Source organism: Medicago truncatula, chromosome 5 (genome assembly GCF_003473485.1).
Source record: "Medicago truncatula cultivar Jemalong A17 chromosome 5, MtrunA17r5.0-ANR, whole genome shotgun sequence".
NCBI lineage: Eukaryota > Viridiplantae > Streptophyta > Magnoliopsida > Fabales > Fabaceae > Medicago > Medicago truncatula.
In genome coordinates, this window is record NC_053046.1 from 40490488 (window position 1) to 40511125 (window position 20638).

At 33.5% G+C, this 20638-nt stretch overlaps 3 protein-coding genes across 3 annotated transcripts; 2 read left to right on the plus strand and 1 right to left on the minus strand.

Annotated features, from left to right (window-relative positions):
• The first annotated feature begins 3674 nt into the window (after positions 1-3674).
• On the plus strand, positions 3675-8132 carry LOC11423328 (protein DETOXIFICATION 41). The gene is made up of 4 exons (XM_039834120.1): positions 3675-5091; positions 5389-5475; positions 5569-5625; positions 5709-8132. The coding sequence occupies exons 1-4, from the start codon at positions 4553-4555 to the stop codon at positions 5782-5784; spliced, it is 759 nt and encodes a 252-aa protein (XP_039690054.1). The 5' UTR covers positions 3675-4552; the 3' UTR covers positions 5785-8132.
• A 98-nt stretch (positions 8133-8230) lies between these two features.
• Positions 8231-11378, plus strand: LOC11431940 (protein DETOXIFICATION 41). Its single transcript, XM_024783988.2, has 8 exons — positions 8231-8657; positions 9024-9568; positions 9844-9930; positions 10026-10082; positions 10163-10401; positions 10501-10619; positions 10708-10794; positions 10893-11378. Exons 1-8 carry the CDS (start codon positions 8352-8354, stop codon positions 10965-10967), a joined length of 1515 nt encoding a protein of 504 aa, XP_024639756.1. The 5' UTR covers positions 8231-8351; the 3' UTR covers positions 10968-11378.
• Positions 11379-11547: 169 nt separating this feature from the next.
• Positions 11548-16599, minus strand: LOC11435419 (polyamine oxidase 2). The gene is made up of 10 exons (XM_003617270.4): positions 16116-16599; positions 15499-15614; positions 14520-14608; positions 14304-14417; positions 14051-14138; positions 13801-13886; positions 13601-13703; positions 13040-13137; positions 12519-12948; positions 11548-12191 (listed from the first exon to the last, which is right to left on the minus strand). Exons 1-10 carry the CDS (start codon positions 16153-16155, stop codon positions 11889-11891), a joined length of 1467 nt encoding a protein of 488 aa, XP_003617318.1. The 5' UTR covers positions 16156-16599; the 3' UTR covers positions 11548-11888.
• Positions 16600-20638: the final 4039 nt, after the last annotated feature.

The following is a 20638-nucleotide window of genomic DNA, read 5'->3' on the forward strand; positions in this document are numbered from 1 at the left end:
ATTTGCTACTACAATTGGAAATAAACCAGCTCCTTATTGAAACCTTAAATTTATAACTTGGAGCATATATTCAAGTTCAATTCCATGACACTTTCTATCCAATTATCGGAACCTGATAGACAATTCCATCTTTATCAACCCAAACCCTAACCCTGTCACAGCGGAAGTCGGCGGTGACAAAAGATCCTTCTGGCACAATGATGGCATTCACCAATGGATTCTCACTCTGAATTGTAGCTTCTGCTACCTTTCCTTCCACTCCAACCAACTCTGGCCATGAGTTCTTACCTGAGAACACAATATTGATTAATTCAACCATCAAATTATAATTAATATTTCACAAACCGTTTAATTTAAACATATTATATTAGGCTTATAACACCTTACCTTTGCATTCATCAGACATTTTTTTCTGTGCCTTTTTCTTTCCTTTTGCAATTCTTGTATTTGTGATATATAATGCATTGCAATGAATACTGTATTTATAGTAGTTTTTGGTAGCAACCTTATGCGTATTTTTATTACAGAAATCTCATAAATTGTTGAACGGTCCATGATTTGACTTGTGTGTTATATTGTCCAAATTTGTAGGGATAAGATTTTGTCAAATTTTACGATATCACGCAATAGTGTTCTTATTTCAGAAGCATACATGTTAATTTTTTTAGTTAACAAAATGGTTATAGAATTGGCCTTGACAATTTGTTCATAAGGTGTTTGTGCAGGTTTTTTGGATTTAATATGTGTTCACAAATACGTCGATAAAGATAAGGATTGATTATAAATATATACAGGAAAAGATAAGAATTCGATTGAACTTGAAGCATATTATATTACGAGAACATAAGTAAACAAGTTGAAAACAAATATTTTGCATGACTGTTCAAAGGAATTATGTTATTATCATTATCTACACGGAACTTGGTTTTGATGTTCAAAGCGTTGAGAGTTGAGACACAAATGACATATACAAACTAGAAAATTGCTCTTCTCTTATCCAAAATTGTTCACTCTCATACCAATTGACGAAAATACTCCACATAGACGTTATACGAGCGTGATTAAGTCACGTTCTCAATTTAATGTGAGTTAACTCATATAAGTTGTAGTAGCGGTGAAGGATTTAGTATGAGAATTTTAAGAATCGAATATTACATGTTTCAATTTGGAACTTGATGATGTACTTTGCAATATTTTGGGAGGAAAATACTATTCATAGCGAATAGTTTGTCCCAAATTTGTCCCGAGAGAAGCTGATATGTCTTGGTTTGACCGTGTATTCCGCAAAGCAACAACTTTGATTGGCCAAATTGATTTTCGGGAGCTTTCTTGAGAATTATTTCGCATGATATAGCAATACTCATTTTGGGATTATTATTATTATGAAAACCCTAGTGTTGATTATGTTGGTTTTCTGTGTTGATTTAATGTGGAAGCCTTACTTATATTATGTTAAACTTGATGATGCAAATGGAGGTAATCGTGATATATATATGGTACAGTGGAAGTATTTTGTTATGACTTGATTTCATCGCAGTATTATATTACAAGCGTAGTTATCCGGCGCTACCCGAGTTACATTTTATTTAATAAAAATAAATGATATTCATTCATTCAATTTGATAAAGTACATCGATATAATGCAAATTCGCTAAAAAAAGATGATGAATCTGCGAACAAACTCACATCATCTATATTAATAGCATAAAACGGCAAAATACAAAATCCTGCACATATGAGTTACATATATAGTATAATATTATTATTTAGGTTATGTATAATATTTATTTAAAATTCATATATCTCATCTCATCTCATAAATAAATAATGAAAGAAAAAATTACTCATCATAATAACCCACAATCGATTAAATGATTTATTAACATCTATCTAAAATATAAAATAAACAAGGTCCTAGTTGTAAAAATTGAAATGATAATCATGAGTACGTGTTTAGAATGAATATATATAACAGACACATGTAAGAAAACAAATTTGTATATATAAAATTGATTAAATAAATAATTTAATTTTAACTAAATAATTATTTAAATTTTTCTCTATCAATATATTATTTAAAAAATAAATTATCTATTAAAAAAAATTGGTTGCAAAAAGTTTAGGTAACCTCTGGATGCTCACTAGGGTCATGGCAAACCTCAAGTTTAAAGAGCACTAGATAGCTACTTACGGATCATCTAGTAAAAATGTCATCACATCGACAACAATAATTGAACTCACAATCTTACGTGTCACTCATCTCTATACCAAATGAGTCAACACCAACAATATTGTGCGTGATTCAACTTCTTATCAATTGAGTCAACTTAAAATTATCTATTAAATTTGATAAAATATGTGCTGAGTTTAATAAATTTAATGAATGATAAAACTGAAAAACAAATAAGTAATTATAATTAAAATGTAGGATTATATTTAAAAAGAAAAAAAATGTATATAAACTAAGTTTTAATAATAATAATTCCCTAAAAAAAAAATAGATTTGTTACCCAATAACACTTGAATGAGATGATGAGAGATCTCTTTAAGTTTAACCAAACGACAAAGGTTATTGGGTTCGATTCCAGCCCTATGAATGCACCAATTAAATCTCTTGAGAGATTTTCCAACCATTGTGGTCCTACCCGTTTTGAGTGATTAGTCCCTGCAATTGTATGCAGAAGATATCTGGTTTATATAAAAAAAAAAAAAAAAAAAAACCTTTAAAAAAAGTGGTGATAGCGACAATTATTAAGGATGACAAAAAAAGTATATGCATTATATGCATGGATAAAATCCACCATGAGCATAAATTGGATAGATAAACTGCTAAAAGATACATGTTGTGTACAAGTATGAGTTATATGTCCCACATCGGATAAAAGGGTAAATGTTGAACACATTATAAATAAGAGGACCATAAACCCATAAAATTATCCAAAACCTAGAAGTAAATCATACATCACCAATTTTCAATATTACTGTTCAGGTGAAGACTTGTTTTTCAATTTTGAAAATTTTCTCTAGTTTTTCAAAATATGTTCTTGCAGGATCAGCGGATTTGACAATACTGGTATTTCTGATCAATTTCACTATTATTTTGTTCATTGTTGAAAGAATATTAGTTTTAGAGTTTTGTTAGACTTCTAATATATCATGCATTGAATAATTGAAGAATTGTATACCTAAAGGATGATATATATAACATGACAGAATAATATCTTCCATAGAGTATTGTCATCATATACAAAGCTCATAAATCATAAGCCACCAAAGACAATTGAAGAAGCAATTTTCCAGAAGTAGATAGCAATCATCATCTTTACGATTGATATGAGTTGAACTTTGAGACATATGATATGTATATATATTTTCTACTGATACAAACAAGACCTATTGCCCCACAGCTAGTTTGTGTCGAGTTCTATTATGACGCCCTAGGCCGGTACTTGAAAATTGTCCAAAGCCAGTTGAAGCTGTGAACAGAAGAACAACGTCAACTGACAAATAATATTTACCTAGGTAGTGAATTTTTTTTGGACACAATAAGTAGCACAAAAGTTTTCCAATTTACTAAACTTTATATACTTTACAACTTTATTTAACACAATTATTTCAAGAATCTGATGCAGTTCCCTTCGTTAACTTGTTTAAGAAAAAAGAAAAAAAAATGATGGTTCAATGGCTAGGCTCACCAGGCCATATGGGCTGAGAATACTGCAGCCTGTGATCCCTCCACTGTCAAGAGAAGGAAGTGTTCACTGCTCTGTGAAACCAGCCTCATGCGGATCCCTCCGTTCTAGTGACCAGGAGATCTGAGCCTTCGCCCAAATCCCATGGCCCAACTCTCAACTTGGAGTGGGCAGGCCAGCATAATGTACCCTACAGCCCAACCTGTTAAGACACAATCATGTTCCATCACCTTGTTGCTCCCACATGGGTTACAAGTTGGTGTAAATCAACTCAGCGAACAATTGGCTGTGTTGGAAGTTTATAAACCATTGCATATTCTATGTTTTAAACGATGTGGGACATTTTATTGCTCAGATATATTATGGTCTTGAGTTGGAAACATTCATGTCACTTGTCACATCGTATGCATGCTTAGTTTAGTTCATATTTATCCACTCTTTTCATAAAGCATAACTATACAATAATTTATCATGTCTATAGTGGCATATATATAATTGTTCAGCTTCACCACAGAAATTAACCTTGCCTCAAACTAGTTTGTGTGGACAAGTCTCTTTAGTGGCTTTGCTGGCTTATGATTCTCATACTATATTTTATCCTTAGTTCAAAGTGGAGTTGATAATGACTGAAAATTATTATCATTATTATATGTGCATGTTTGTTAGAAAACAAACAAACAAGCATTGACACCATTTTAGTTTTAAAATTAGGACTAAACTTGCATACATCTTTTAAAAAATGATAGAGGCAGTAGAGAACAGTAGGAACAGTGCCTATAGCACTATACCAAAGTTTTATCCTTCAACCTAAATATGATTTTGATATATTGATATTTGTCATTTTCCTTAAATAGCTAGGAATGACAAGTGCAGTGCAAACTGTGTGTGGACAAGCTTATGGAGCCAAAAAACATGCAGCAATGTGCATCACATTGCAGAGAGAAATCATCTTACATTTTGGTGCAGCAGTGACTCTCACATTTCTCTATTGGTTCTCTGGAGATTTTCTAAAAGCCATGGGGCAGACAGAGAGCATTGCTGCACAAGGTCAAATGTTCGCTCGCGGACTTATTCCTCAACTCTATGCATTTGCATTCAGCTGTCCAATTCAGAGGTCTTCGCAGGCGCAGAATATTGTTAATCATCAGACATATATGGCAGTTGGAGTATTCCTTCTTCATATGCTTTTTAGCTGGCTAGTCGTCTATGTTTTAGGCTATAGCCTTCTCGGGGCAGCCCTCACTCTCAGCTTTTCTTGGTGGATTCTTGTCTTTTTTAATGGATTGTACATCCTTTTTAGCCCAACATGCAAGGAAACTTGGATTGGTTTCACTGTGAAAGCCTTCATAGGAATTTGGCCTTACTTGAAGCTCACAGTTGCTTCTGCTGCGATGTTATGGTATGACTACATCCTCATTTTCATTCCAGTTGTGTTATTTGAACATTAAAATACAGGTATTGTATTTGACACTGTGTGTGTTTATTTCAATGTCTTACTTTTTCAAAATATGCACAAAAGTCAAATGACTTTGTATTCAACGTCAACAAATTGTCAGAAAAACATCTCTCTCTTCACTCTGTGATATATATGCATACATACACACAAATTAGCAAACAACCATTATTATTTTGAAAAACTTCACCTCTAGTTTAGACCAGTTTATTTTGATAAATGGTGAAATTTTTCTTATTGTAGCTTGGATATATGTTACAATCAGGGACTATTGCTTGTTTCAGGCCTGCTATCTAATCCCACAGTGGCACTAGATTCTATTTCCATTTGGTATGTTAACAATTTCTCTTAGAATAGTCTCTTATTATTTGCCACCATTTCATTTAACCATGATACTCCATTGTAATATACTTTTATTTTCAGCATGAATTACTTAGACTGGGATATGCAAGTTATGTTGGGCCTTGGTGCAGCAGCAAGGTTAGTGACAATCGACAAAAACAATGCTTTTCATTTAAACAACTTCCACACAAACATATTAAAAGTAGATCCTATGATTTCAGGGTGCGAGTTAGCAGAGTTAGGAGCAGATCATCCAAGAGTAGCAAAATTTTCTGTCTTCGTCGTGAATGCAAATAGCATCCTCATTAGCATATTTTTGTCCGCCATGATTTTGATATTCATGGTTGGCTTGAGCGACCTTTTCACTTCTGACTCCGAAGTAATTGAAGCTGTATCTGACTTGACTCCATTGCTTGCCATTTCTGTCCTTCTAATTGGCATTCAATCTACACTGTCAGATAAAATACTACCATTTACTGTTTTAAAATAAAATAAAATAAAATTATATGCATGAGCACCATATATGGTTTTTCCATACTTCTGAATCTGATCCCACCTTTTGTTTGCTGTTACTTTGAAAATTTCAGGTATTGCTATTGGAATTAGATGGAAAGGTTTGGTGACTTATGTAAACTTGGTTTGCTACTATGTCATTAGTCTTACTGTTGGATGTGTTCTTGGCTTTAAAACTTTTTTTAGGAGTAACTGTAAGTTTAAAACATTTCTCTCACTGATTATAGTTTATTAAATTGGTAGAGTTAGATTAATGAAATGAATGCAATTGTGATTTCTTTGGGAATTTGGTGGGGAATGATCCTTGGAGTTTTTCTACAGACTGTTATACTATTAGTTCTGACTGCCAGAACAAATTGGGGTGCAGAGGTAATCAAAACTTTTTTTTGCCTAGACTATAAGATTTTATCTGTTTCATGTTCAACATGAATTGTTTGTCACTTGGGAAGGTGTGAAATAATTTATAATGTTGTTGTAGGTTGAAAAAGCTATTGTTCGTGCTAAGAGGTCTGCTGAAGACGAGACCTTTGATCAACTGGTTGCCGACGTATAGAGGCATTTCTCTAACTGTAACTTTTATATTCCAGGCATGGAAGAACACTTTAACAACATATTAGTTAGGACTGGAGTTGATAATGGTGGATACAAATATCGAGGAGTTGAGAATCTGAGATTTATCTGTTTCCTTATTTATGCCGCATCTCTTCCACGAAAGCATGCTTTTCTCTTCAAATTGCCACTGCCAATACACTCTCTGTCCTTTCTCCTCTTGGTCTTGAAACCCTTTTTCATACTAACATCTATCTTTCAGCATATTCTAAATCTGTTTTAGAAAATGTTGAAACTTTGAGGAAGTGATTCTTTGGGCTGAGTAAAGATCAGCAAATATTTCTATCTGGTATTTTGAAACACACTGATGTATATAACAAGTCAAATTTGTCTGTACTTTTACATTTAAAAAAGGGCTTCCGAGTAGATGATTCATCGACATTGCTCTTAGAAAAGTTTTGTAGATTGACCGGTTTCTTAGAAATTATCTGGAGTTGATTCAATCGGCTCGAAGGCCATCAATTTTGCTTACATGCTGCATTTGTGCTTCTTAAAGTTGCACATGAGTTATTTTGTTCCTTCTTTTTTATTGTTAACTTGTAAAAACAGTTGTTATATTTATTGTTCAACTTGTTTGATCTATGAATATTTATATTCTCAACTTAAATGGGATAGCTCAAAAACAATTTATCTACTTACATATCTGAATTCAGTTTCCATCAAGCAATTTCTGAACAGTTGCTTCTATATATTCTTTTGAAAAGGCAAAATATTTTTCTGCATAATATGAACAAAAATGGTACAACTTAACAAGTATAGTGTCCATGGCTGAATTTAGATCATGAAGATCCACACCAATGTCTATGAATATATTGCTACGTTAAAACAATACTTACCAGTTTATTTATTTTATTGCAACTCACTTAACTACTCCACTAAATGTTGGAGAAATTTCCTAAATATATATATTTGGAAGCTTGCAATGATTAAATTGATGTAATGATATCATTTTAACATATTGTATATCATATGGTTTGATGGTTGTGTTGTAGGAATTATGCTTGAAGCAGACCAGCGAATATATTTGGAAGTTTGCAATGATTGTAATGATATCACTTTAACATATTGTATATGAGTCTAATTGTCACAGACAGTGCCATAACTCTTTGAAAATTCTTCCATAGTTGCTTATATTTTGATAAATTTCAGCAAATTTTTGTTCTTAACTGCCTTCAATTTAATTATTCTACACTGTTATATTGGCCTTGGTGCCATTTAATGCTCTCAAAGCCGATATTAAGCCAACTACTTTAAATCTTCATATATAATGCATAATATGGAGAGAAAATAGGGTGTTGAATGAAATTATAAAATTTGGAGGTGTGTATTTACATTTATATTGTTGTTTAACAAAACAAAATACAACTATTTAATTTTGGCAACAATAATGCCTATACATAATGCAATAGTTCAGGTGAGATTCAGACATTCTTAAATGTGGGCCTAAGAAGTGACATGTAAGTGGCACTTTTGTACCCCAAAAACACTCAGAAGAACAATATTGACCCACCTAAAAGTCTTATTCACAACTAAAACGTGAGTACTGGTCCTTTTATCTTCTTTGTCTATGTTTAGTAATGATTGCCAACAATAAAAATCAAAGGCCAACAACAAAATGTGGAAGGGTAGCTACAAAATGAAAAAATAAATGAAAATTCTCATTGATAAATGATCTACTTGTAATGTTGATGCTTCATTCCGAACAGTGAGTGAACTGGTTAGGACTTGTTGTAGGGAACATAATGGAAAACCAACCATTTCTAGTGGGGCTTGACTCACACTCACACACACACATTGCAGATTTATCATCAGATGCTATTGAAGAATTCTTGGAACATAGGCCTATTGGGTTGAGATGGTGGCTTAAACTTGTTGCTTGGGAGTCAAGACTCCTATGGATCCTTTCTGGTGCTTCTATTGTTGTCTACCTTTGCAATTTTATGTTAAGCTTTGTGACCATGATGTTTTGTGGACATTTAGGATCTCTAGAGCTTGCTGGAGCATCCATAGCCAGTGTTGGAATTCAAGGTCTTGCTTATGGCATTATGGTATGATTCTCATGCTATCTACTTTACCCTCAGTTCAAAGTAGAATTGTTAATGTCTTAGAAAATATTTATCATTATTATATTATATGTACATCATGTTGACAGCATTTTACTTGAAAAATTTGGACCAAACTTACATAAGAGTGCCTAGAGCTCTAAGCACTGTTCATATTGATTCAATCACAAAGCAACAGTTTTTTCAAAAGACGGTATTTTACAACTTTTCAAAAATGTTGGTGGAATTTGTACTATTTTATAGTAGAGAACAGTAAGACTTAGCATTGTACCTAAGTATTCACCTTAAGATTAATGTTAAACCTAACTATGATTTTTTAATATATTCATATTTGTCATTTTCCTTAAATAGCTAGGAATGGCAAGTGCAGTGCAAACTGTGTGTGGACAAGCTTATGGAGCCAAAAAGCATGCAGCAATGTGCATAACATTGCAGAGAGCAATCATCTTACATTTTGGTGCAGCAGTGATTCTCACATTTCTCTATTGGTTCTCTGGAGATTTTCTAAAAGTCATAGGACAGACAGAGAGCATAGCCGTGCAAGGTCAAGTGTTCGCTCGTGGACTTATTCCGCAACTCTACGCATTTGCATTCAGCTGTCCAATGCAGAGGTTTCTCCAAGCGCAGAACATTGTTAATCCTCTGGCATATATGGCAGTTGGAGTTCTCCTTCTTCATGCGCTTCTTAGCTGGCTAGTCGTTGTTGTTTTAGGCTATGGCCTTCTAGGTGCAGCCCTTACTCTCAGCTTTTCTTGGTGGATTCTTGTCTTTTTAAATGCATTGTACATCATTTTTAGTCCAAAATGCAAGGAAACTTGGACTGGCTTCACTATGAAGGCCTTCATAGGAATTTGGCCTTACTTTAAGCTTACAGTTGCTTCTGCTGTGATGTTATGGTATGACTACATGCTTATTTTCACTCCAATTATGTTATTTGAACATCAGAATTAGCCACCAGATGTGTTTATCTATCTCTCTTAATTTATATTTTCTACAACTTGCACAGATTCCAAAATATACACGAAAACGAAAGGACACCGTACTCGACGACAAAATTTTAATGTCAACAAATCATATCTCTTTTCACTATCTGACATATATGAATGCATACACACAAATAAACAATTAAGGACTAGTTTGTTTTGATAATATGAAATGTATCTAATTGTAGCTTGGAGATATGGTACAATCAAGGACTAGTACTCATATCAGGGCTGCTATCTAATCCCACAGTGGCACTGGATTCTATTTCCATTTGGTATGTTAACAATTTCTCTTAGAATAATGTTTCTTAATATTTGCCAACATGTTATCTAACCATGATACTCCATCCTAATGTACTTCCATTTTCAGCATGAATTACTTAAACTGGGATATGCAAGTCATGTTGGGCCTTGGTGCAGCAGCCAGGTTAGTGACAATTGACCAAAAACAATGTGTTCTATTTAGACAATTTTCACTTATATTAAAAGTAGGTCCTGTAATTTCAGTGTGCGAATTAGCAATGAATTAGGAGCAGCTCATCCAAGAGTAGCAAAATTTGCCATCTTCGTCGTGAATGGGAATAGTATCCTCATAAGCGTAGTTCTGTCCGCCATTATTTTGATATTCCGGGATGGTTTGAGAAACCTTTTCACTTCTGACTCTGAAGTCATTGAAGCTGTATCTGACTTGACTCCATTGCTTGCCATTTCTGTCCTTCTGAATGGCATTCAACCTATACTGTCAGGTAATAATTATAATTTATAATCATAAACACCAGTTTCAGTTTTTCCACATTTCTGAATCTGATCCCTGCTTTTGTTTGCTGTTCTTTGAAAAATTTCAGGCGTTGCAATTGGAAGTGGATGGCAAGCTTTGGTGGCTTATGTAAACTTGGCTTGTTACTATGTCATTGGTCTTACTGTTGGATGTGTTCTTGGCTTTAAAACTTCTTTAGGAGTAGCTGTAAGTTTAAACAATTCTCTTACTGATTTTAGTTTTATATTTGTACAAAGTTAGCGCCGTGTAATGAATTTAATTGTGATTTTTATAGGGTATCTGGTGGGGAATGATCCTTGGAGTTTTTATACAGACTGTTACACTAATAATTCTGACTGCCAGAACAAACTGGGGTGTAGAGGTATTCAAAACATCTGGTCTAGACAAGAATTTATTTGTTTCATGTTCTACATGAAATTGTTTGTTGCGTGAGGTGTGAACCAATTTATAATGTTGTAGGTTGAAAAAGCTATTGTTCGCGTCAAGAGATCTGCTGAAGACGACACTTTGGATCGACTGGTTGCCGACGTATAGAGGCATTTCTTACTGTAACTTCTCTATTCCAGCAATCCAGGCATGGATGGAAGAACACTTTAGCAGATTTGTCTTGTTTTCAAACTTCAGGGATATTGATGTTGGGTTTGTTCTGTATATCTTCTAGGATTCTGAGTTTGGGCATAAGCTCAACAACTAAGCTGAATAGGAAGTTGGATAAGAATTTCATGACATGGCAGGTTGTTAGTATATGTGAGGGAATATCTGACAAGGAAGGAAAGTGAGGGTATTTAACATCTTTTCTGTTAGAAATCTTTTGGGTTGAGCAATAACTCTTGAATACGGGGTTCTTCTGTTTCGAACAAAAAAAAGGGGATTCTTTTGTAATATCATTTCCTGTCCTCTGTTAATTTGGTTTCCTAAAAAATATCAGTTCATACATTTTTATGATTTTAAGTAAAACAAATCAGTTTTCAGACCCAGCATTAGTATTTCAACCAGTGGAAGGATTATGGAAAGGTGGATTTCAAAACTCTCATTTGATGATGGCGGAACCAATTAGGTGGTGGAAAATATGACTCTAAATAATGTTTGACTTCATTAACTAGTAACTATAAGATCAAAGAAAAGGATCTCAAAATATAAATAGATATAATGTAAAGATTACATTAAAAAGAGTACAATACTGCATTGCTCTCCAGAAAAAACAAAATTTCAGGTTCCGCAGCTTAAAATGATAACCAGGGAAAACACCAAAGTAGCCAACCATATTTGGCAGAAAATATAACCAAATGTACTGTCCAAATACCCAATGATGCATTTATGCTCTATTCATGACATTACTCAACCTCTAGGAATCACAATACATTAAAGGTACAAAGATTGAACCGTCTACTGTTCAAAACAACATTGAGGAAAGACACGCCACTCATTAGGGGGCAGCATAAGGCTTCCAAAAGATCAAATACGAGATATCAGAAGTGGAATGACTGAACCCTCTTCCAACTCTGGCTGGAATATATCTAGTTCCCCATATCTTTCTAGGACACGCATCCTGCAGTCCTCAGCAGCCATGGTTCCAGTAGAATATGCACCATGAACAGACCCTGTATATAATACACTCGTTGCTTCCCCTGCAAAGAATAAGTTATCTACAGGAACCCGCAACCTCTCATACAGACCATGCGGTTTCCCAACTGCGTCAAAACTATAAGAACCTAGTGAATTAATATCTGTACCCCACCGAGACACGAGATACTGAATCTGCATAAAGGAAACAGACTCAATTCAGCCATATAGCTATCATCAGAGAATCTATGCACAAGAACCTAAATGGATTAAATTTTAAAGATTCTGTACCCTACAAAACATGGTTCAAGAGATTTCACTCCTCTAAACTAGACAGTACACATTAGAAAGTAAAATACAAGTGATAATTTTTCTAATCAATTAGTTTCAATTCCACACTATATCTTCTAAAATGCACCCTTCAGTCCCTATCACTTTAGAGGAACCAAATCCACTTTGAACCTCTCACTTTTATTCCATAGGAAAAAACGAGTTAAATAAAATTAAAACTATTATAATTACCGGTGAAGAAGCATCAGGAAGGATCTTCTTGAGTTGTGTGAAAGCAAAGTCGGCAGCTGCTTCATCAGACATTTTCTCAATGTCTTTGGCCAGCCGCCCAGCAGGCATGTAAACAAGAACAGGATGACCTGCAGCTTTGTGAAGATTAAGAAAGTAGCTGCATCCATAAGATGTCTCAGCAACTACTCCCAGGAACTCCACATTGGGCCAAAATACATTTTTGAAGTGTAAAATTATTTTATTCTCAACTCCAACCCCGATATCGGCAATGGCAGCTTCTTTCCAATCTGGAAGTTTTGGCTCAAATTTTATTACATTTGCTTTCAGTACCCCAAGAGGTACAGCAATGATAGCAGCATCAGCAACAAATGTTTTCCCATTTTCAGTAGTCACCTTCACTCCATTATATCCCCTAACTATCTTTGTCGCCCTGAAAATAGGCATCATCAATGCCAGTTAGTTTGGCAAACCAACAAAACAGGACAAAGACTTTCAAAACAAAACTTCAAACAAATATATACCTGTGCCCCAACCGAATGTCAAGACCCTTGGCTAGGGTATGTATAACAGGTAGGTAGCCCCTGACCATAAGACCATGACCACCAGGGAGCAATTCTTCCTGTAACCAGATATATAGAGAAGGGTGAGTTACACATCAAAATGTTAATGCACGTAATGATTACAAGTTACTCGCAACATAATGTGAGTATATGAAACCATACGGAGTCACTTATTAATCTCATTTTTATATCCCTTACATCTAATATTATAATATCCTCAATAAAAGCCGGTACAAATGGCATATTATTAACATTTAACCTAAAACTCGCACCAATGGTGTATAAATAAGAACTTGCCACCTAATAATTGTTTCCTTCAATAATGTGTCTAATAAAAAAGATCAACAAGGACAAAGAACTGAAATGGAAAAACCAAACATGAATCCTCAGTCCACCGCCATGCAATTCAAATTTCAATGACATAAACTTGAAATAGATTTTCAAAAAAAAAAAAAAAAACTTGAAATAGACAAATACAAATAATAGAACCCAAACATCTTGAACACGGTTTCTTGCAATTACCTGGTCCCAACATTTCAGTGATATAGAATCAGAATCTGCAGCAAACCAGCCCTCCATTCTGCATAAATACCACTGAAGCACCTTGTGTGAAAGCCCCTCCAACCTGCATCCAATAATGAAAATCAAATTATATATACACTACATGAGCTTTGATAAAATGAATGGTGGTCAAAAAATTTGAGTTTTATGCCAATAATGACCTCAGTTCTGGCTTTCTTTCAAAAACAATTGAAAGTGCACGTAGAATGGACATGTCTTCACTGAATTCCTGTCGTACATTATCTGTCTGCATTAATGAAGTGTCAATTGTTAGATGAGATGCTCATTGTAAACAAGTTGAATCAAACATTTGCGATTTCAATTAAAAAAAATGTATTCCTGAAAATTTGAATTCTAAGAAATACAACACATCAGGTACACCTAATACCTAGAAATAAACAAATGACATACCTCTTGCAAAATCATTTCAAATGTTTTACCAACTTCTGTAACCAGCTCTTGTGGAACTTGATTCCCCTCCATATCGAAGAGTGCATAGCTGTAAAAAGTTGACAAGTTTGAATTGAAGAATCCCATATCCAATAATATACCATTCAAGTTGACCAGAGGAAAGATTGAAGCATGCAATGTAGTCGTTAATTACTTACAAAAGCATTGAAGAAATTGATAACTACTACCATATAATAACAAAAAATGCATTTACCTTTCCAAATCATGATCGTATAGGACAGAGTTATCCTCACAAGTCCGGTAAAGAGGTAGTCCCAGCCTCCCAATCAATGGAGCCAGAGGATTCTCATTGCAAACTCCATGCAACCTGAATCATAATCATCCATTTTCAATGCTAAAATAAAAAAGAAAGAAATCTTGCGTTTTTGTCAACATGAAAAAATCAGAACAAAAAGAGTATAATCTTTACCATGATGCACCTAGGTCAACAGGAAAACCAAATGAGTAATCAGTGTGAATTCTGCCACCAATTCTATCCCGTGATTCTAAAAGAACGACCTGAAAAGTAGTGAACTTCAGTACAACTCTCAATCCAAATAAAGGAGCTGATAGATACAAAAGTATGTATGTTGAAATGAGAATAAGAGGAAAAATAATAATAATTAAAGGAGATGGTGTCTCTCTTCATTAGCTAAATATATGTGTGTTCATATGTCACCATGTGGAAATGATAATTTGTCCCAAAGGTGTGGTTTGGTTTGACTAAAGTACAAAGCCAGTCAAATCCAATTTTAAACTCTAACAAAACAACCAAGTGAAGTTGTATAATCCAAGATAGCATAAAATGGTTTTAAACAAGCTACTGTTACTTTAAGATAACTTATTGAGCCAAAATACAACAATCGCAATCATAAATGAGTTGCAAATATTTCCAATGAAATAGATTGCAATTAGCATTAAACTTAAGTTATATGTACAGGACATTTAATTCTTAATCATCTTCAATTAGTAGACATAACTAACAACCCACAGCAAATAACAGACACAGATAATTGTAGTCATATAGCCACAAGCCAAAATCGAAGACAAACATTGTGTATTGATGTGGCATGTAATCTATAAAACACTGACACTTCAGATTGAAGGTGTGTCTGGCATCCAAGGGACACATGTTGCACCTTAAATAGTTTCAACAACAACTAGCCAGTCTTATCCCACTAAGTGGGATCGGCTACATGGATCAAATTACGCCATAAACTATATTTCTATCCAACTCATTAATCTTTAGATCTTTCTTAATAGTTTTTCTAGGTCTTCCTCTACCACTAGTGATATGACCATCCATCATCTTATCTACTCTCCTTAGTGTCAGTGTCATTGCATGTAACTCTTGGCAAACTGAATAGTAAGTAAAATAAAGTAAACCGCTATATCATTTGCTTGAATACCTGGAATGAAGCATCATGAAGTGCACGGGCAGCAGCAATCCCAGCCATGCCACCGCCTATGACAATAACAGACGGCGACCTTCGAGGCTGCTGATCAACATTGACATAACACAAACCTACATAGGCAGTACAACAACAACAACAAAAATCAAAGTCAATAACAAACATAAACACACTAATAGAACCAAAACATGTCAAATAAACACAATTATCAGACACAAAAACACATCAAATCTCTATTAGAAACAAACCAATAAAACTCTTTAATTATTCATCATTTCAGATTCTGATGATGACAACGACCCAAAAGATTTTTCACTTTTTTCTCTCTCTCACTTTTCAAACCCTATTCACGTATTTTTTACCAATATATAAAAATAACAACATCATAAAAATTAGAAATTTAATCAATGAATATATAAAAAATACCCTGATCACAAAAATTTAGAAATTTAATCAATTAGGAGTAAAAGCAGCGAAATTAAAGCCCACAAACCTAAAACCAGATCTATTATAATCTAATCAAATAATTAATTACCACATTCAGAACAAAAAAAAAAGCATCAACATTTATAAACCAAAATAAAAAATAAAAAGAGGGTAGTTAAAAAATGAACCTTTTCGTGAATTGGGATTAGTCTTAATTCGTGACTCCATAGTTGGAATTAGAATGAAAATTAATACTACTTAGGCTATTGGAATTGGATAATGAAGGTTTAAAATGAAGATTAAAGATTAATAAACAAGTAATGAAGTGAAAGGAATTATGGTTGGAGAATAAACGCAGTTTTCCAAACCAGCTCATGCAGCTAAATTTGTTGAAATTCAAATCAACGAAAACGAAATTAGGGTTTTTTTCTCTTCTCAGCTCGATCGGATCATGAAGCGAATTTCGCTGTTGTCTATGGAGATCGATCCGAACGAGGAGAAGAGAAAATTGGTTTTGGTTTGGTCGGTGTTTGGTTATTGGTTTTGAGAGAAGAAAGAAAATAAGAGGAAAGTGAAATTCGTCAATAATTGGTGCGAAACGAAAAAGGAGATTCAGATGCTGCTGTTGGTGATGATGCTATGGTTATATATAGACTGTGTTATGGTGGTTGATAACAAACAAAACCTTGTTGAGGACAATAAAGGGACGCGTCCTATGTTACAGGGGTGTTTTCGGAGTTTTCTATTATTTCTTCAAACGACACATGGCATGACAATTATAATATTTTGCGATCGGATTAATCTTTTGAATCGGATAAAACTATAATGAGCGAAAAATCTCTTCTCAAAAGATTTGACACTATTACATTTTCTTCACCGAATTCGAACTTATAATTATTTTTAGTGATTGGAATTCGAACCACTGACCTTGAGTATACAATGTATTGTTCATATCAACTGAATTAAGTTTACGAGGACGAACTTATAATCTTTAGTTATACTAAGGGTATGATTGATTTGCTAATTTTTTTTTTATTAAATGATATTTTGCATGTTGTTTGATTTATAAATTGGTTAAGAGATCGAACAAATATATAACACAACTAACTCGATAAAAACATAATTTCTTATCGTTCACTAAAATTATGAGGCAACTTTTTATTGACAATACATACGTCATAAATATCAAAATTCTATTTTTATTTTTCAACATATAAATATTATCTCTCTTAAGAGCATTTACAATAGAGACTCTCATCTTTGAGGTCTTAAATGGGTCCCATATTGACACGTAACTTTTTAATAATTTTTTAATAATAGTACTTAATAGGTACTCAACCACTCCAATGGAGACCCTATAACAAAAGGTCTAATTGGATCCCACCAATATTATTTATTCAATACACTATCTATTTTAATACACTTTTTAATTATTATTTTAATAAAAAGGTGGTGTGGGTCCATTTAAGAATGAAATCTTAATTTAGAATTTGCATCTTTTAAGACCCTCAGTTTTTTTTTCTCACAATGGGGGTACCTATTAGGTACCAAGTCTTAAATGTTTAAAAGATATAATTATATGTAACAGACATCAAGAGGCATCATCGACATCCCAACTAGGTTGGCACTCCGAGAGACCTCCATCCTATACCGCCAAACTCAAAAGATATAATTAAAAAAGGGGGAAAATATTTACAAAAGGAGTGGGGACTAGACCAAAACCCTAAAATGAACAGAAAAGAAAAGAAACAGAGGAAACAACAAAACAGTCCAAAGAACAGATCAAGGAAATCTGTAATTAGGAAATCCACATCTATCTCGAAAGAAATCAAGCCTCAATTCACTTGGTAGAATGTCAAGCCAAACCACACTAATAGTAGCAAGTAAGTCATTTCCCTTAGGTAATAAGGGTCCTCTATTATTAATGCAAAACAGCTCTAACATTCCAATAGAGGAAATTCATTGACTAGTCGAATGATTTAGTAGGTTGCTTTGCTAAGACTTGTTGTACCTTGAGTTTCTGTTTCTGTTTTCTTGTTAGAACAGGCATGAAGTCTTCAGCTGCTGATCTTTCATCATATTCTCGGACTCTTGCCCACAAATCTAAACCATGCTCGATATTCTTGCTAGGATGAACCTCTTGCTTTTGCAAAATAACCACATCTTGTTCCTTTTCCGTGGGCATACTTCCACTAACAACACTGGGTGGTTCGACAACCACATGTGATTTCAAGGCGTGTGATCCAGCATGCACGTCATCGTGCTCAACAACAGTATCCATCTGAACCTGCACCGATTCTACAAACCCTTCATGCACCTCTTGGTGCTCAACAACATGTGATGAATGTGGTGCACTCTCAATGGAACCTTTGGGACTCTCCTCCAGCTCCCTCGGGCTCGAAAGATTGTAATCCACCTCATCTGAAAGCAAACTAGAGACATCATCCATTGTGGGGTTCTCCAACACCTCCCTTGATGTTAGATGTAATTGCTCTGCTCTCTCAGAATGCACGTCAACGTGCGCAACAGGAGAAACAACTTCTAACACTGGCATAGTGTGTGGCAAGGATAGTCCATTTAGTACTTACTCCCTCAAACTCAAAATAACGTCTCTTTAGCATTTTTTTTCTCTGAATCAAAATAATTATGACTTAATTACCTTTTTGGTCCTCTGACTATTTAATTGGTATCGGATTGGTCCTCTAACTAAAAATTGATTTATTTCGGTCCTCTAAGTTTCTCACTGTTACTACATTTAATCCTTTCTGTTAGTTTTATTCAAATAAACGTTAGGGTTTCTGTTATGTGGGCATCTGATCTCCTGTTTCACACATACATATGAATACCTTAACAAGGCATAGGACCAAAACGTTTAGAGGAGCCACATAACACAAACCCTAACGTTTATTTGAATAAAACTAACAGAAAGTACTAAATGTAATAACAATGAGAAACTTAGAGGACCGAAATAAATCAATTTTTAGTTAGAGGACCAATCCGATACCAATTAAATAATTAGAGGACTAAAAATGTAATTTAGCCAATAATTATCATTTTACAATATCAATGTATTTATTTTTTTTCCACTATTATATCATTTATTTATTGAATTTAATCCAACTTAACTACTCCACTAACTATATGTAATAAAGGTATCTTAGTAAATTACATTAATTACCATTAAAAACAACATAATTAATCATTTTAAAAAAATTTGTGCACAAACCTTAAACGACTATTATGTTAAAATAGAGAGAATATTATTTTACAAATTAGACTAGACCTGTCTTAAAAAAATATTTATCATCTCATTTAAATTATTTATTTAAGTTGAGAAGGATGGAAGTGAGGGGAAATCTTTCTGGAGATATTCTATTGTGATTTATTCCACAAATGTCGCACTGTCATTGTATATTCGAATATCCATGCGCCAATATATAACATTAGTTAAAGGAAAGAGTTGATTTTATATGATAAAAAAAGAGTTTTTTTTTTTGTCAAAAAAAAAAAAAGAAGAAGTTAGCTAAAATATTGACATATTTTATGAGTTAAATATGATTTTACTCTTTCTAAACATATCAACTCTTATTTTTAGTCCTCTATAAATATCCTCCAAATTTACTTACGACATATCATTCTTAAGAATTTAAAATACATTTAACATTTTTGAAGAAAAAAATGTTAAATGTATTTTTTTAAGAGAAACTTCACATTTTTTTAACATAATAATCTAATTATTTAATCTTTAATTTGAAACCCAAAATAAATCTCCCTACAAGAATTGCCTAGTTTTTATTTTAGAGAAACTTCACCTTTTTTTCAAAGTTCTCTTTTTTCCTTCACTAATTGAGGAAGGTGGTTTTATGTCTTTCTTTAACCTATAAATACCACTAAGTTCTTGTACTATATCAATTTAAATGAATGAATATCGTTTTGTTTTTGTTAAAAAAAAAAAAAAACTTTAATATGAAGTTATAGATAAATTAATGATTTTGTAAAAAAAAGGACAAATTAATGATATTTTAATATATAATCATTTAAAAAATTTACTCGAAATATAAAACACGAGCTTTTGTAAAAATGTAGGGACTAAAATTATTGATGAAAAATTAAAGAGACCAATATTTAAAGGAAACTTTTTGAGGATTAAAAATGAAAGTTGTTTTTTTGTCAACAAAAAAAAAATGTGGAAGTTGTTTTATGAAGTAAAAAAAATATGGAAATTGTTTTATGAGGTAATAGTCATTTTGATCCTTTCCTTAAAAAAAGTCATTTTGGTCCTTTTTTTTAAGAAGCTAAATTAGCCCACCAAATTAGTATTGGAGAGAATCGAAGCTAAGACCTTGAGGAGGAGCACACTCCCATGTCCCAAGCTAACCCACATTTTTATTTATTTTTGGTGAAATAATTTAGTGGCTAAAAATTCACCTCTCAAAATGAAAATCATAGATTTTTAATATATGATTACAAATATTTTTTACACTTCGATAAAGGAAAGAGTTAATCGAAAAAAAGAGGTTGGAGAGGGAGAGTCGGGACTTGCAAGAAAAGTGGAGTTGGAGAAGTTTAAGTTGAGCACATGGTGTGGCTGGCTAGGAGGAGAGGGAAAAAAGAAGGTTAGCCATAACAATTGAGAGGTTTCTTACGTTAATATGATTAAAGGGAAAGGGAAGAAGTATGAGGGAGTCACAGCTGATGTGAAATTAGGTGT

Coding starts and splice junctions, on each gene's coding strand:
- LOC11423328 (XM_039834120.1), top strand. CDS start 4,553: ATGACAAGTGCAGTGCAAACTGTGTGTGGACAAGCTTATGGAGCCAAA. Junction 5,476..5,568: donor CTAGATTCTATTTCCATTTG/GTATGTTAACAA, acceptor TTTTATTTTCAG/CATGAATTACTTAGACTGGG. Junction 5,626..5,708: donor GGCCTTGGTGCAGCAGCAAG/GTTAGTGACAAT, acceptor CTATGATTTCAG/GGTGCGAGTTAGCAGAGTTA.
- LOC11431940 (XM_024783988.2), top strand. CDS start 8,352: ATGGAAAACCAACCATTTCTAGTGGGGCTTGACTCACACTCACACACA. Junction 9,931..10,025: donor CTGGATTCTATTTCCATTTG/GTATGTTAACAA, acceptor TTCCATTTTCAG/CATGAATTACTTAAACTGGG. Junction 10,795..10,892: donor GAACAAACTGGGGTGTAGAG/GTATTCAAAACA, acceptor ATAATGTTGTAG/GTTGAAAAAGCTATTGTTCG.
- LOC11435419 (XM_003617270.4), bottom strand. CDS start 16,155: ATGGAGTCACGAATTAAGACTAATCCCAATTCACGAAAAG. Junction 14,609..15,498: donor TTCATGATGCTTCATTCCAG/GTATTCAAGCAA, acceptor ACTACTTTTCAG/GTCGTTCTTTTAGAATCACG. Junction 13,704..13,800: donor GAAAGAAAGCCAGAACTGAG/GTCATTATTGGC, acceptor TATTGGATGCAG/GTTGGAGGGGCTTTCACACA.